The sequence below is a fragment of the Geotrypetes seraphini genome, chromosome 16 (genome assembly GCF_902459505.1).
Source record: "Geotrypetes seraphini chromosome 16, aGeoSer1.1, whole genome shotgun sequence".
Taxonomy (NCBI): domain Eukaryota; kingdom Metazoa; phylum Chordata; class Amphibia; order Gymnophiona; family Dermophiidae; genus Geotrypetes; species Geotrypetes seraphini.
Window position 1 is genome coordinate 31,642,828 of NC_047099.1, and position 16,558 is coordinate 31,659,385.

Genomic DNA, 16,558 nt, shown 5'->3' on the forward strand with positions numbered 1-16,558 from the left:
CATTAATGGATTGTAAATTAATCTACCTTTCTGTATAATTTATTTGTATTTTTGTTTTATTCTTTCAAGAAAATAATCCACTGTTCTGTTTATCCACTGTCTTCTCTATATATTCTTCTAATAGCTGGCAACGTTGTAATTAGATGATCTCCAATTAGTATGTTGTTTGCTTTATAACTGCTGTGTACTCCTAATCCATTGAAATTCTTTTCTAAGTCGTTTCGAACCTTGTAAGGCATAGAGCAACCCAGAAATTGCAGATTAGATTTCCAATTTTACTAGGAGAATCCACATCAATATAAAAAAAAAGCTAGAGGACAGCATTTACACCTGTCCCAAGACATGCTAAGTGCCTGCTGGAAAGAGGTCCATCATGTCCGGTATCTTGTTTCCAATGGTGGCCATCCCAAGTACCTGGCAGAACCCCAAAGAGTAGCAACATTCCAGAGCTCAGATTGTGATGTCATAATGCCTCATTCCACCAATGCCTAAGAGCCAACCTCATCATTGATGTCACAATGACTTGATTGTCCTATACTTGGCTCATGTAAGAACATAAGAGTTGCCATACTAGGACAGACCAAAGGTCCATCCAGCCCAGTATCTTGTTTCCAACAGTGGACAACCCAGGTCCTAAGTACCTTGCAAGATCCCAAGTAGTAAAACAGATTTTATGTTCCTTATCCTAGGAATAAGCAGTGGATTTTCTCAAGCCATCTCAATAATGGCCTTTACCTATCCACACTGGAACTCAATTTCCTCCTCCCATCTCCGTTAGTTTTTCCGCTGGCCATGCCCCATTCCTGTAAGCTCTGTGTTAACCACACAAGCCTCAAACACTTATGATTTTAAAATGTTTGATGTTTGTGCAGATGAGGACAGAGCTTGCAGAAATGGGGCAAGGACAGGAACTCGCCGGAACGGGACAGGAAAATGAGTTCTCACTGGGGACAAATTTGTCCCTGTATCATTCTCTAATTTATTGGACTTCTCTTAAGAAATTATCCAAGCCTTTTTTAAACCCTGCTAAGCTAACTGATTTCACCACATTACGCGTTGTGTGAAGAAATATTTTCTCTGGTTTGTTTTAAATCTACTACTTAGTAGTTTTATTGCTTGCTCCTGAAGTTTTTGTATCTGGGGCAGTGGCGGGTTAGGTGACTTGCCCATGATCACAAGGAGCTATAGTGGGAATTGAACCAAGTTCTCCAGGCTCAAAATCCACAATGCTAACCGTTAAACTACTCCTCCACTCTGCAATGCTGCTCTCCATGTTGGGCAAACTGGATGGACCATATAGGTCTTTATTTGTCAATATTTACTATGGGATTCTTTCACTAAGCTGCAATTTAAAGTGACCTTAACATGCCCCTATGCTGGGTTTTCACACGTGCTAAGGACATTTTTACTGTGGCAGTAATGTTCCTTTTTTTGCATTAGTGGCCAGGTGCTAATTTTACCATTAGTGCGTAGCCATGAAAAAAATTACCACATTAGCACCTCGACACCTATTTTGTAAGCGTTAAGGGTTCATGCTTCTATCTTTGCGCTACTCAGCGTGTGACAATGTAACTGCACTAACTGGTTAGCATAGAAATGCCCACTCTCTGCCTCCCCCTCCCCCAGACATGCCCCCTCTGTGCAAAAATAAAAATATTTTTTAGCACGCACAGATTAGGAATTTACGCCAGGTTTCCTGAGCATGTCCCACCCAAAAAACATTCTATGTTGAGGTGAGCATGCGCTAGCACTGACTGCAGTTTCATAAAAGGACTCTTATATTACTAAACTTCCAAAATGTACTCTTCAACATGAAAAATAAAATAGAAAATGTAGCTGTATAACTAACTAAATAAATAAATCTAGAAACAGCTCACCTTTGATGTAACAGGCCCCATCCTACTTGGGCTAAGAGTGGCCAAAGAAGAATGCTAAATTTCCAACATGTTCCAATTCCCATTGTCAGTGGTATTTTCCCTTGCCATGCACACACTCCTCTGCTGAGGAATAGAAGAGCCTTAGAGTAATCAGGTATCACTATATATAGCACTGAACTCTTGATCCTGTATCTTAACTTTATCAGTGTGTTTTTTTCTCTCTGGGTCCCACCGATGTCTCATTAAATGTAATTTCCTAGCCACTCCCTCGGGTTTCTGGGTGGAATGTAGAGTAGGAAGTGTCATAATACAGACATATCAGGAAGGGCAGTCATTGCAATCGACGAGATGTGTTAGGTCAAAGGTCCAAATTGCCCAGGGAGGGGAAGAGAGTGTGGTGCAGTGATTAAAGCTACAGTTTCAGCACCCTGAGGTTATGGGTTTAAACCCATGCTGCTCCCTGTGACCCTGGGCAAGTCACCTAATCCCCCCATTGCCCCAGGTACATTAGCTAGATTGTGAGCCCATCAGGACAGAGAGGGAAAATGCTTGAGTACCTGAACAAATTCATGTAAACCATTCTGAGCTCCCCCAGGAGAACACTATAGAAAATTGAATAAATAAATAAAAATCTCACAGTGGTAAGTGGTCAAGGACTTAGAAGAGGTATATTAAAAGCAAGTTGTCCCTCCACTATCCAACTGTTCTGGCTTCCAGCAGTCAAGGTTTAGGAATGCAGTGAACCTGGGGTAATCAAACGCATACCCAAGTTGACAAGATGTTGTAAATCGTATTACACATGTTGGAGGATATTGTTTCTGCTGTGTTTCTATATATTTTAAGCCTCTCATATGCATTGTTCTTGAACTTCTCTGCATAAAAATCCTGTCCACAGTTTTCTAAAGCAGTGGTTCCCAACCCTTCCTGGAGGATCACCAGCCAGTCAATTTTTCAGGAAAGCCCTAATGAATATGCATGGGGCAGATTTGCATGCCTGTCACCTCCATTATATGCAAATCTCTTTCATGCATATTTATTAGGGCTGTCCCAAAAATCCGACTGGCACCAGCCAGGGTTGGGAACCACTGTTCTAAAAAAGTAAAAAAAAAAAATCCCACTCCTAATCAATCTTATCAAACAGTTGATATCCATACATCTTAGAAAGTATCACGGTAAGTTTAAAATCCTACAAATCTCCTTAGCTTATAAGTAAATATTGTGAATATCTTCAATATGAATGAATCGTGAAAAAGCTTATCTTATTTTGAAGTGTACAAAAGAGCCACTGCCCTATTCTGAAGTATACAGGAGAGCCACTGCTAGTATTCTAGACAGGTTCCATCCTGTTCCTTCCTTCTGTTATATTCAATGAGGGAGACTGGCCACGGTGCATACTGTTTGAGCTAAACTTTGGTATTCCATCCATTCCTGATCATTTTTTTCAGAGAACAAGAGCTTACATTTCTTGACCTAGTGATCTGAGAGCTATGTCCTCAGCAATAACTACCATCCTCTCAGCTAAGACTGGATATGGTCCAGGATAGTTAACCTGGAGCTCTCTACCATAATTGAGAATTTAACTCTGCCATGGCAAGAGTGAGGTTCTTTCCAGAGCAAAATATGTTGTAAGCTAAACCTATTAATGCACCCAATCACTAATTATAATGGAAGGCTCCTCATGTATCTCATTTATATACCTACATAAAAGCGATGCACAACAAACAATCATTTCATAGACCATTGATCGTAAGCTTAGGGTCTTTGGGTATGGATGAGTGTGTCAACTTACTTACAAGAGCTACACAAAGGAAAATCCCATTTTATCAGTATTTTCAGCCACTACAATATCCAAATGCGAAAGATATTAACTATGAGGGGGTGCTGAAAAGTTATCAGCCCAACCAACAAGAGAATGACATAGATACAGTATGGTTCAATCAATTATCTGAAACAATGTCAAAACATAGAATTTCATTTCTGCTAATTGACACTTGAAATAAGATAAATGGTTCAGATAAATGGTTCGACTCCGAACTGCTACAACTCAAAAGACAATGTAGACGACTAGAGAGAAAATGGAGAAAATTGAACTCGGATCATACAAAATCCGCCTGGAAAAAAAATCAACAAACAATACAAATCACAATTAAAGGACAAGAGAAAAGCACACTACACCAACTTAATAGGCACTGAAACCCAAGACACCAAAAAACTATTCTAAATTCTAAAAACCCTAACCGACACCAAACCCTACCTGACCACTAACAATACTACCCCCCCCCCCTCAGCCACTCTATTAGCAGAACACTTCCAAAATAAAATTACCAATGCAAGAGCTACCCTCAATGACACCCCTACCCATCCTAACGAATTCACAATTCTCCCCATAGAGATTCTACTGCAGCAGATAGAATTTGGTCTCAATTCCCCAACATACAATGGCCTGAATTCAACAAATACTACAAAAAATACAGCCATGCATCCTGTGACCTCAACAGCTGTCCACCATATCTCCTAAAAACATCCAGCACAACAAAATTCCGCGCTCTTCTTCTAAACTGGATACAAATCGCGCTAATAAACGGCCACTACCCTACCAACTCAGTGAAATCATCATCACCCTGATCCTCAAAGACCCCAAAGGACCGATAGACCAAACAGCCAACTACAGACCCATTGCCTCTATTCCACTCTACATCAAAATAGAAGGACTAGTTGCCAAATTCCTCTCCAATTGCCTAGCAAACCATAACATACTCCATCCCACACAATCTGGCATCAGAAACAACTTCAGCACGGAAACACTACTAGGATCTCTCTTGGACACAGCCAGACAACATCTCAGCACAGGAAAAAAAATTATGCTCATACAACTAGTAGACCTTACCGCTGCATTCGACTTGGTGAACCATAACATTCTACTACAAATCCTGGATACAATAGGTATCACAGATAAAGTATACACATGGTTTGAAGGATTCCTTAAATCAAGAACCTATAGAGTAAAATCAGACAAACAAAAATCTGAACCTTGGTCAAACCCCTGCGGAGTTCCCCAAGGATCCCCTCCATCCCCGACTCTCTTCAATCTCTATACAGCCTCCCTCAGCTCTCACCTGGACAAACAAGGCATAACCTCCTACAGCTATGCCGATGACATTACCATTCTCATAATCTTTGATCAACCTGAACTCTCCATGACGAACACAATATACCAAACACTAAAATCAATAGCAACCTGGATGAAAGATCACAAACTGAAATTGAACCCAGATAAAACGAAATTCATCCTCCTAGAAAACAACAAAATACCAACCATAACCAACATTGAAATCAACGCAATCAACTACCCCATACAAACCACCCTAAAACTGCCAGGAATAACTATCAACAGATGCTGCACCATGCAACCGCAAATCAATAAAACAATACAAAAGTCATTCTTAGTTATGAGAAACTTAAGACAAGTTCGGAAATTCTTCGAGAAAACTCAATTCCAGCTCATAGTTCAGTCCTTAATACTAGGCCTACTTGACTACTGTAATATCCTATACCTCCCATGCCCTACAACCATAACAAAACAACTACAAACTATCCAAAACACAGCACTAAGACTCATCTACTCATTAAAGAAACATGATCACATTACAGAAGCATATCTCCAATCGCACTGGCTTCCGATCCCAGCAAGAATACAATTTAAATTCTACTGCCTACTATTTAAGACTTTATACGGAGACAGTCCAAACTACCTGAATCCACAACACCGCAACCAGACATAGGAAAACTTACACCCCATTCTCATACCCCCAATTAAGGAGGTCAAACGGAAAAAACTATATGATGGCCTCCTGGCCACTCAAGCAGCCAAACTAGACAACCAAATCGCCAATCTACTGACAGCATCCCTCGACTACAAGACTTTTAGAAAAGAAATAAAGACCATACTCTTCAAGAAAACTCTGAAAAAATAAATAGTACCGCAAGTCTCAAACTCCACCTCTCACTAAAGCCAACTACCCCAAACAAATAACCATGCCCATTTCTTACTCTTTTTGAAAATGACCAATTTTTTTTTTTTTTGTAAGTTCTTATTGTAATACATCTTGGATAATTCTTTTGTAATCCGCCTTGAACTGCAAGGTAATGGCGGAATAGAAATCCCTAATGTAATGTAATTTTTTAAAAAAAATTTATTCAATTTTTCTATACCGTTCTCCCAGGGGAGTTAGTTCTTTGATTATATTGGATACCCCGGAAGGAAGATCATCTCCCTGGTTCTGGCAATAGATATGATGGAGGGGCTGTGAGCATTGCAGGCACATATGAACACCTCAGTTTTAACATTGGGTTTGGGCTGCTAACACAAATGGGAATGCCCAAACACATAGCTCAGCTGATGATGAGCCTCTACGAAAATCAAGAAGCTGAAGTGAGAACAGAATATGGTAACACTGATTTTTTTCCATTAAAACGTAGCGTCAAACAAGGATGCATCTTGTCACCTTACCTGTTCAACCTTTATGGCGAAGCCATTTTCAGAAAGGCAAATTTGAAAGACGAGAGCGTTAGTTTCAGAGTTGGTGGCCAAAATATAAACAACCTGCGCTATGCAGATGATATAATGCTGATATCCAGCAGCAAAGAAGACTGTATCAAGTGAGAAAAGTCAAAGCCAAAAGTCATAATATAGGATTAGAATGGAACATAATCGAGATGAAGATCATGAACATGGAAAATGATGAAGATTTTGAGCTTGAAGGTGATAGAATAGAAGTTGTAAAGGGTTTCATAAGAACATAAGCAATGCCTCTGCTGGGTCAGACCTGAGGTCCATCTTGCCCAGCAGTCCGCTCACGCGGCGGCCCAACAGGTCCAGGACCTGAGCAGTAATCCTCTATTTATACCCTTCTATTCCCTTTTCCAGCAGGAAAATGTCCAATCCTCTCTTAAATCCCAGTACTGTATTCTGCCCTATAACGTCCTCTGGAAGCGCATTCCAAGTGTCCACCACACGTTGGGTAAAGAAGAACTTCCTGGCATTTGTATTGAATCTGTCCCCTTTCAACTTTTACGAATGCCCTCTTGTTCTTTTATTTTTTGAAAGTTTGAAGAATCTGTCCCTCTCTACTCTCTCTATGCCCCTCATGATCTTATAAGTCTCTATCATATCCCCTCTAAGTCTCCTTCAATCTCCAGGACTCTTTTGTAAACAAAGAAGCAACTAGCAGGGAAGAAATACTCCACAGAATAGCACTTGGTTGCTCTTCAATGAAGGCTCTTGACAAAGTATTCAAAGGTAAGGAAATAAAACTCCAAATGAAGATCAGACTTGTCCACGTACTCATTTTCTCAGTGGTCAATTACGGTTGCGAAAGCTGGACACTATGGAAACATGACAGAAAGAAGATTGACTCATTTGAGCTTTGGTGTTAGAGAAGGATTTTATGTTTCAAGTTTATTAAAAATTTGATAAAACGCTAATCATAAATTCTAAGTGCTTTATAGTAAAAAATTTTAAAAAGGGGTCCAGTTAAACTATTAATGACATAACTTTACTTACATGAGACAATAGGATAGTGGGAAGAAATACAATTTGAAAGAAAGAGAGAACAATTAAAGATAATAACAAGGGGAAAGGGAAAAATAAATTTTGGTATGGAAAATGAGCAAGGAAAGTCCCATAGGACCGCCAAAATAACTAACAAATTGATTCTGGAAGAGATCAAACCAGCTATGTCACTCGAAGTCCAGATGATGAAACTATGACTGTCTTATTTTGGTCACTGTCACAAAGGAAAGATCATTGGAGAAGGATATTAAGTTTGGGAAGATCGAAGGAACCATGCGAAGAGGGCGACCTGCAATCAGATCGTTGGACATATTGAAAACAACCATGGGGATGACGCCGGAGGACCTTACTGGACTAGCACAAAACCAATCTCTTTTTAGATCTGTGATTCAAGTCGCTAGGACTCGAACATGAGTCAGTGGCACCTAACTAACTAACTTGAAGGTTGAATAGGGGTTTCTTGGGAAACCTCACCTCCAACTAGTTTACTGGAATACTTTCCATAAGGAATGGCATGGAGTGAGCTGGGCAATTTGATTATGACTCTATGGTTAGCTGCAAAAGTGACTATCATTAGGGCCTGGAAGGATGTTAATGGTTCTACCTTTTTGAATTGGAAAATGATTTTAATGAACTCTGAAGATATCGCAAAATTACAGCTACCTTGTAGAACCAGAAAGAACTTATATGACTTATATCCAACGTACCAAACACCATTTATATAAAAAAAAAAAAAAATTTACCTTTCCTCATGTACCTTCTATTCATGGCTTCTTCTTTTCTTTTAAAATTAAAAACATTAACTTTGTAACTTTCTCCCTTTTTTCCTTATGTGTTCACGTTTGTCTATATGTCTGTCCGTCTAACATATTTTAAGCTGTACGTTAAATTGTATGTTTATTTTATATTTTATTGTAACTCACTTAGTAAATTATATATAAGCAATTATCAAATTTAAATAAAACTTGAAACTTGTGTGAGCAAAAGTGGCTGCCAGTGGCACGGTGATGGGCAATGAGTCTGCCTTCTCCACCACAGCATACTAATAAAATAAATACTTCTTCACTGTTTTTGATTTCCCAACTCTTCCCATTCTTTGCAAAAGATGCCATGTGTCAAGTTTCTGTTTGTTTGTAAGTCCATTAGCAGTAACTGATTGACTCGTTAATAGTTAACAGTTCATAATATATATATATTGTGTATTGCACAGATTATGTATGAGATGGGTGGGGAATACGTAATCCTTGATTTATTGTTTGATTGATTGCCATGATATTTGAGGCTTTATAGTAGAGGTTGAGGGAGGGAGAGATGAAAGGGAGACTAGGGAGTTGTTTTGTTTGTTTTTAACTTCTGATGTTCTTAATTATGTTTTTTCGTATTTAGTTTTGGGTTATTTTTTGTGTGTGTGCGTGTTGTGTTATAAAAATTAATTCTTGCAGATAGGATTTCCAAAATAAAACATCATCAGTAACGCGGCCTAGTGAATTCATGGGCGGACAAGGCCGAAGCAGCCTGTTTAGAGTGCTGCCGGCCTGACGCTGCTCAGGGAGGTATTTAGGGCTCGCTCGTGGTTGGCGGGGTTAGGATGGGAGGGAAGGAAGGATGGGGGTTTGACTGCACGGTGGGGGGGGGGGGGGTGCTCGCTCAAGGGTTCTGCAGCACAAGGGATGGAGGGAAGGGAAACTGCCAGCGAATCCTGGGACTAGGGCTTATTTTTGGGGTAGGGCTTATGTTAAGACCTACCTCAAAAATCCTGATAGGGCTTATTTTTGGGGTAGGTCTTATTTTCAGGGAAACAGTATTTGTATAGATTGTTCCTCTCAGAACTATCTAGACAGGTCACACCCTGGGTAGGGCGACGTGGAGAAATTTATCATTCAATACCTTTTCCTCTCTCACCTCTTTCAGAGCACTAAAGTTTAGTGAGACTCAGCTACCTCCTCAAATCTATTTTTTTATTGTTGTTTCTTATCTCTGAAAGTGGGCATGTAATGTACCTTGAATGTCTAATATAACTGACTGTAATGTACACGAATGTCCATAAACTGTAATGTACCTTGAATGTCTAATATAACTGACTGTTTTGTGTCTACTGTAATCTACTGTGTACGTGCCTTTGTAACCCGTTCTGAGTTCACGGGAGGACGGGGTAGAAATCTAAATAAATAAATAATTTATTGGTGCTTGAGAGCCAGCCAGGCACCTCCTAGGACTGGAAAGGCATTTTCTGTGGTAATAGGGTTGACATCTGGACTCAAGACAGTCGTATGAAAGTTAAGGATCAGACTCTATAAATCAGGGGTCTCAAAGTCCCTCCTTGAGGGCCATAATCCAGTCGGGTTTTCAGGATTTTCCCAATGAATATGCATGAGATCTATGTGCATGCATTGCTTTCAATGCATATTCATTGGGGAAATCCTGAAAACCCGATTTTAAGATCAATAGATCAGCATTTGCTGACCATCCCGTCTCTGAAAATAATAGGCACCAGAAGAGCTACAACTTTTTCAATCATAGCTATGGAACAAGTTACCAATTTCTCTGTGTGGTGAAACTTCTTTAGAAAAATTTAAAAGCACATTAAAAAGCCACCTATACAAAGATGCATTTGAGTCATAAACAGGATAACTCTTTTATCAACAATCTCAGGTTCAAATATTTATATCTAACTTCTCCCTTTCATTTTTAGACCTTGTTTTATTTGTAAAACATTTTTAATTACCCTCCTGATGTTGTTTTTCCTTAAATGTTCTCTTACTTTCTTTAATAATTGTAGTTCAATCCTTTTTCCTTATGTATCACTTATTAATTGTGTACATTGATTGTATGTTTGCCTGTTTAAATTGTTTTATGTTGTCCTCCCCCAATTTTTTTTTGGTTATACGCATTGAAAATATTTGCTATTGCGTTTATATCAAAATTTTAATAAACTTGAAACTTATACCAACTAAAATGTGGTGTAAATCCTCACGCCTAAATTAGGCACAGATCCCCCCCCCATTATTCTATAACTATGGGTTCCTTTTATTAAGGTGCGCTAACTGACTTAGTGCACACTAATGATTAGCGCACACTAAATGCTAAGGCACCCATAGAATATAATGGATGCCTAGCATTTAGCATCTTTAGCGCACCTTAATAAAAAGACCCCTATATGCATAAATTGAATAAACACCCAGATCCGCCCATGACCCTCCCATTTACATGCCCCCTTTTTGGACCAATGCTTAAATTTGTGCATTTAAATTTTAATTATTTACCATTAGCACTAATTTGCTCATTAAGTTCCTAATTATCAGCACTCAACTCACTCAATTAAATTGCACATGCAAATTAGACACTTGGATGAGGACAGTTGAAGGCTTGGCTGGGTCTTGGGACAAGTGCTTGTACTATAATCTTGGTTAAGCAAAAAGGTGGTTCCATTCAGAGATTTTGACATGGGCCACATGAATTTATAACAATACTAGAAAAGGATAAAAAGTTAGCAACATTCAGATATTGTTACAATGTGACTCAGGCCAACTCATCTCATAATTAGGCATAGTATAATGATGGATGTTCTATAACAGATGGAAAAATAAACCCACTACTAAATTGCCTATATTATCTTGGGGCATATCCTTTAACATTCCTTATCTTTGATTGGGGTAAAAAAAGCATCTACTGGAGCTATCAACCCAATAAGGGTTATCAAGGTGATAAATCACTCTGCTCCTGTAAAGTCATTGGCCAAAAAAACCCCCTTTATTATCAACTCTTAATATTATTTTTCTTCTCTTTATCTTATGTCTTTTTTTTAATATTTTACTATAATGTGATTTATTATTAAAGCATCTCCACCAACATAAAGTTCATAAGGACCAATCCTAATGTACAATAACAACTCCCTTATATACTAATGGCACACTCTGGAATACACGTGTCAAACACAAGGCCTGGAGGCCATTTTATGTGGCCCAATGGTGCTCCAAGCGCCTGAACTCATTGCCCTTTTCTCAGCAGCGCTCCAAGCTCCTCACCACGCTACCTCAGTGCCTGTTTGCAGGCAGAAGGACCCAGTCCCAGTGTAAAAGCTAGGTTGGAGCAGGGCGCTCCACATAAGTGCATGACTGTGCTACTGGTGTCTAAGGGTGAGGAAGGATCTATATTTCTACTATGACTAAGTATCTTAATTAAAAAGTTCGGCCTGTGACTTAGCCTGTGTTTTAGATTTTGGCCCCTTATGTGATTGAGTTTGACCCCCCTGCTCTAGAAAGACAAAATCAGCTAGAATGCATTACTAATGTGTGGCAAATATTAGACCCAGTCAGAGGAAAAATCCTCGGAACTCTTACCACACCAACTTTGTTATACCATTTACAAAAAAACCCTAAACGATTACATCAGTTAAAACATACATAAGATAAAACCAAACCATATCATAAAATCTACGTAATTAAACAATTTCTTCTCTTCAACTGTCACCTAATAAATCGCAAGAGTACAATAGCAAACATGGTTAAGCAGATTCTTTTCTTCAAATGCCGACTAATAAATCACAAAACCGAAGCAACAAACAGCTGAGTTTTCAACTGCTTCTTAAATTGAAACCAGTTTACACACAGTTACAATTGACCCACCAGAGCATTCTACATTTTGACCCCAGCAATACAGAAAGCCATTGCTCTAGTTTCTGTGTAATTTCCCTGCGCTATTGGAATTAATAGCTTTTGATTTTCGGATCGTAAAGATCTATTAGGCTTATAGAGTGCCACAACTTGTTGAAAGTATCATGATGTTTGATGGCAAATAGTCTGATGGACCACAGAAACTTTATGTTGCACCTGAATTACAACTGGTAACCAATGTAACTGCTTCAGAATTGGCATAATATATTTAGTAACTGTGTATGTGTTATTTGTGTTTTGAATCTGTTATGGATTATTTTTGTATGGTACGTCGCAATCCGCATAGGCTTAACGTGGACTAGAAATTTTTAAAATAAATAAGCATTGTGGGCCAGATTCTATTAACGCACCTAGAAAGCATCCTAATTGTGTTCGCCTAGTGACACATAAGTTCAGGATCTGCACCTTTTTTTTAATTGGCTTAATTGGCGAGGTAATTGATTGCGCTGGTTTTTAGCCACTCAAAAAAACCCAACATTAATCAATTTAATAGTTCAGTGACAAACTCTTGGGACACGTAGCGACATCTAAATGGAAATGCTCTCCAACACCTAAGGACACCTGCCTGAAAAAGTAGGCGTGGTTAAGGGCGGAGAATAGGCGTGGTTGAGTTAGGTGTCATATAAAATAAGCGCCCCTAAATTAGATCAGGTGAAAGCTGGCGTAATTCTGTAAATGGTGCCTAGCTTTTGATTGACAACCACACTGAGTGGCCCCTAAAATGTAGACGCTGCCAGCCCTGTATGATTAAGCTATGCTGCGGCAAGATTGTTGATGCTTGTCTGGGCGGCTGTATCCTTACACACGCAGATACTCATAACATTGACATATGCGATATATGTCATTTATTGTAGTAAATGCTTATGAAGGGAATTTTTTTTTTAAATTTTGGAATCTCTTGTGGCACACACCATTTGTGCCACCACAGCACACAGTTTGAGAGACACTGATATAGACAGACAGAGGGCAAAATAAGACATCTGGAATTATCTCACTCTTTGGGATAGTCTACGCTTGGCATCTATCAATACTGTTTAACCTTATATACTATACTTGTTGTGTTATAACCATACTCAAATGAATAGATAAAGAGAGCTTGTGATATTTCAATCCACACCCTGAGCCATATTCGTGTTAAGGTATAATTTTCTGTTCTGTTGCAGTTGTTTGAGGACTCTGGCTGCTAAGCAACTGTACTTCTCTCATTCCTGTCTTCCCCCCCCCATTTCACTATGTTCCTCCACCCCCAAGCTCATGTTATCTCCAACCTGAAGGTTCCTAGGCAAAGTCCACAGTCTCCAGTGTAACAGCTTTTAAAGATAGCTGTGACGTCTGTACAGGGGAACACCTGAGGTCATAAATGACTTGAGCTGGCAGAAAGGAGATCTCATCGGGGTATCCCAGTAATGGAGGGTGAGGTGGACAGGAGAGGAAATTCTCAAATACACATGGATCTGTATACTGTACAAAAATCAGTACCAGAACAGGCCCTGAGAAACTTCATATCCATATCTGGAATAAAGTAGACTATTTTAAAGGTTACGGTAATAAAGAAAAGTGAATAAAAAAAATAGTGATACCGTTTTATTTGCATAAGACACCACAAAAAAAAGTCAAGTTGGGGCAACACTTCTTGGGGTCAGGGCACTGCTTCAATGACCTTACGCTCAGGATACAAAGAGGAAATTTTAAGGAACTTGAGGTTTTTTAGGTCAAAATGATAAGATGTTTTGAAGCTAACAAAAAAGAACTTAACAATGATCTGTGTTTCCTAGTATCTATCACTTAATTACCGATATATATCTTTCTCTGTTTCCCTCCTCTCATCTCTACCTTTTCTCCCTGAGACTGTCATTGGAATACTTCTCTGCACAGATTCTCAAGGCCCCACACCGGTCACATCGTGAGAAAATGTAAGAACAGAGATCTGATCATCGCAGATGGTAGAGAGTAGAGGAGAGAGGGTAGAGGAGAGCAATGCCAGTTACTGGGGGAGGGGGGGCAGGATGGAGGGGAAAATTGTGCCTCCATTAATAGCACACCCTTGGCTCTAGTAAGCCCATTATTTCTAATAGAAACATAAATGTTGCCATACTGGGGTAGACTGAAGATCAATCAAACACAATATCCTATTTCTAACAATGGCCAATGCAGGTCTTAAGTGCCTAGAGAGATCTCAAAAGATTTTATGCTGCTTATCCTAGAAATAAGCAGTGGATTTTCCCAAATCCATCTTAATAATGGCTTATCGACTTTTAGGAAATTATCCAAACCTTTTTTTAAACCTTGCTAAGCTAACTGCTTTCATCACATTTTCTGACAATGAATTCTGGAGTTTAATTACACATTGACTGAAGAAATATTTTCTCTGGTTTGATTTAAATTTACTGTGTAGTATTTTCATTGCATGCCCCCTACGTAGTCCTAGTATTTTTGGAAAGTGTAAAAATGTGATTCATGCTTACCTGTTCCACTCCACTCAATATTTAGAGACCTCTCTCATTTATCTGGCATCTACCAATCCCCATGGATGCCATTTAACAGAGAGTCTACTGTACTATGCCTCTGTTTCCCGATCTTTCCCTCTCAAACACTTGTGTCATATTATGTTGGACTTGTGGTCTCTTTGTGGTCTGCTCTACATTTCCTTCAGTCTGGATTTTGCAGACAGTGGCATAATAAGGGGGAGGCCATCTTGGCAGGGGTGTCGGTACCTCTCCTCTTCCCCTCCACAGGTGATGGGAAGGATCTCTTAAATGCACCTCTCCCCTCACATATCTCTTTAAATCTTTACCGGCAGCGAGCAGGATTTCCTTTCCACTACTCATGCCGGCCTTGTCCCTCTCTCTGATGTCACTTCCTGTTCGTAGGACCAGGAAGTGACATTGGAATGAAGACTCAGTTAGTGCATGCAACAGGTAGGAAATCCTGCTTGCTGCCCACAAAGATTTGAAGAGGTACGGAGGGGGGGGGGGAGATGTGCCCAGAACGGTAATGCTTAGGATGGGGAAGAGTGCATCGTGGGGTGCATGGTGTAGTGATGCTGGAGGCAAGGAAAAGCACATTGGGGGGTGCCAGGCACCTCCATTCTAGATGCAAATTTCCCTCTGTTTGCAGACCACCTACTCACTTGATTTTTTGAGACTATTTATTGGGAATATCTTGACACCTTGACTGCCTGGGACTGGGTTTGTCTTGAAGGCTGGGCAGAGAATCCCTGGCCTAAAAGATGTCTGTTTTTGAAATGTCTCAGGCTTTTTCTGCTTATCTGTATAGCTGTTGCTATTTTCTCCTCTGACGCATGCACCTATTTAAAATTTAGCTGATAAACTTAATGACTTAGTGAGTTTTAGGTCTATAACACATATCATAAAGATTTATATGTAATGATGATTTGAAATATTACAAGCATAATCTTGAAGTTGCAGTGGCATGACCTCTGTGTTATTAAAAGTTTCATTGGGAGGGGAACTGCCTCTAGAATTATCTTATTGCTTTGGGAAGAGACCCTCCAGACCAGAGACAAGTAAGAAATCTTGTTCCGGACATATTTTTGCCATGATTTAGATGCCCTTTGGGGTAAAAGTAGAGACATAGTCAGACCTCAAATTTTGGGTGGGCAACTGAAAAAACTGGGTGGGCATATCCTTTCCTTCCCCAGACCAACTCAAAGCATTAAAAATCCCTGAACTGGTGGGGATCCTCAAGCCCCACCAGCTGCAAGGTACCTCCAGCAGCAAGAACTCTTCCCTCTGCCACTTGCTCCAGCCTGTTAACTCTGCCACTGCCCATAACCCTATCCCATGAAACACTGCCCATAACCCTATCCCGTGAAACAGAGTGTGCATGGCAAGGGGGAGGCAGCATGATGCCAGCACTTGGACAGTGCTGCATGCTGAATTAAGTGAGAGAGGGAGGAATTTCTTGCCACCGGAGGACGCTTGCAGCTGGTGGGACTTGAGGATCACACTAATGTCTTTAAAGATGGAATATGGGATCAAAATGGAGAAATCCACAGAACAAATAGAGTCCCGTACATTAAAGAATAAAATGTTAAGAAAGGGTGGTCGATAATATCAGAAACTAGCTTGGACAAATAGAATAAAAATTCTCAACCAAGACTTACAAGTTCCACATATGCATTATTCTCAAAACTTCCCCGAAACATTATATAATACTCTAAATTTTTTATATAAATTCTTTATTGCTTCTCCTATAATGCATCCTTCTTTTAAAATTGCTGGTTATTTTCTTTCAAAATTTAAATAGCATATCCTCCACCCAGCAAAGGAATATAATAACTTAGCTTAGATAAATGCCATATCCATAGCCCGACGGGACCCGTTTTACTTTGTATAGGCTTTCTCAAAGGTTCAGTCACAACGCTGCATTACTCCCGATTAGAACTGGGTGCTCAATGGGAGCCATTGGGGAGG

General features: G+C 39.6%; 2 protein-coding genes across 4 annotated transcripts in view; one reads left to right on the forward strand and one right to left on the reverse strand.

Moving 5' to 3' along the window:
- Positions 1-8,023, reverse strand: part of LOC117349796 (zonadhesin-like) — a 149,003-nt gene extending 140,980 nt beyond the window's left edge. Inside the window, exon 1 of the mRNA XM_033923391.1 lies at positions 7,924-8,023. Within this exon, the coding sequence (XP_033779282.1) occupies positions 7,924-8,023 (100 nt within the window). The remainder of the gene's footprint in view (positions 1-7,923) is intronic.
- Positions 1-16,558, forward strand: part of GNB2 (G protein subunit beta 2) — a 212,245-nt gene that overhangs the window by 21,895 nt on the left and 173,792 nt on the right. The window lies entirely within an intron of this gene.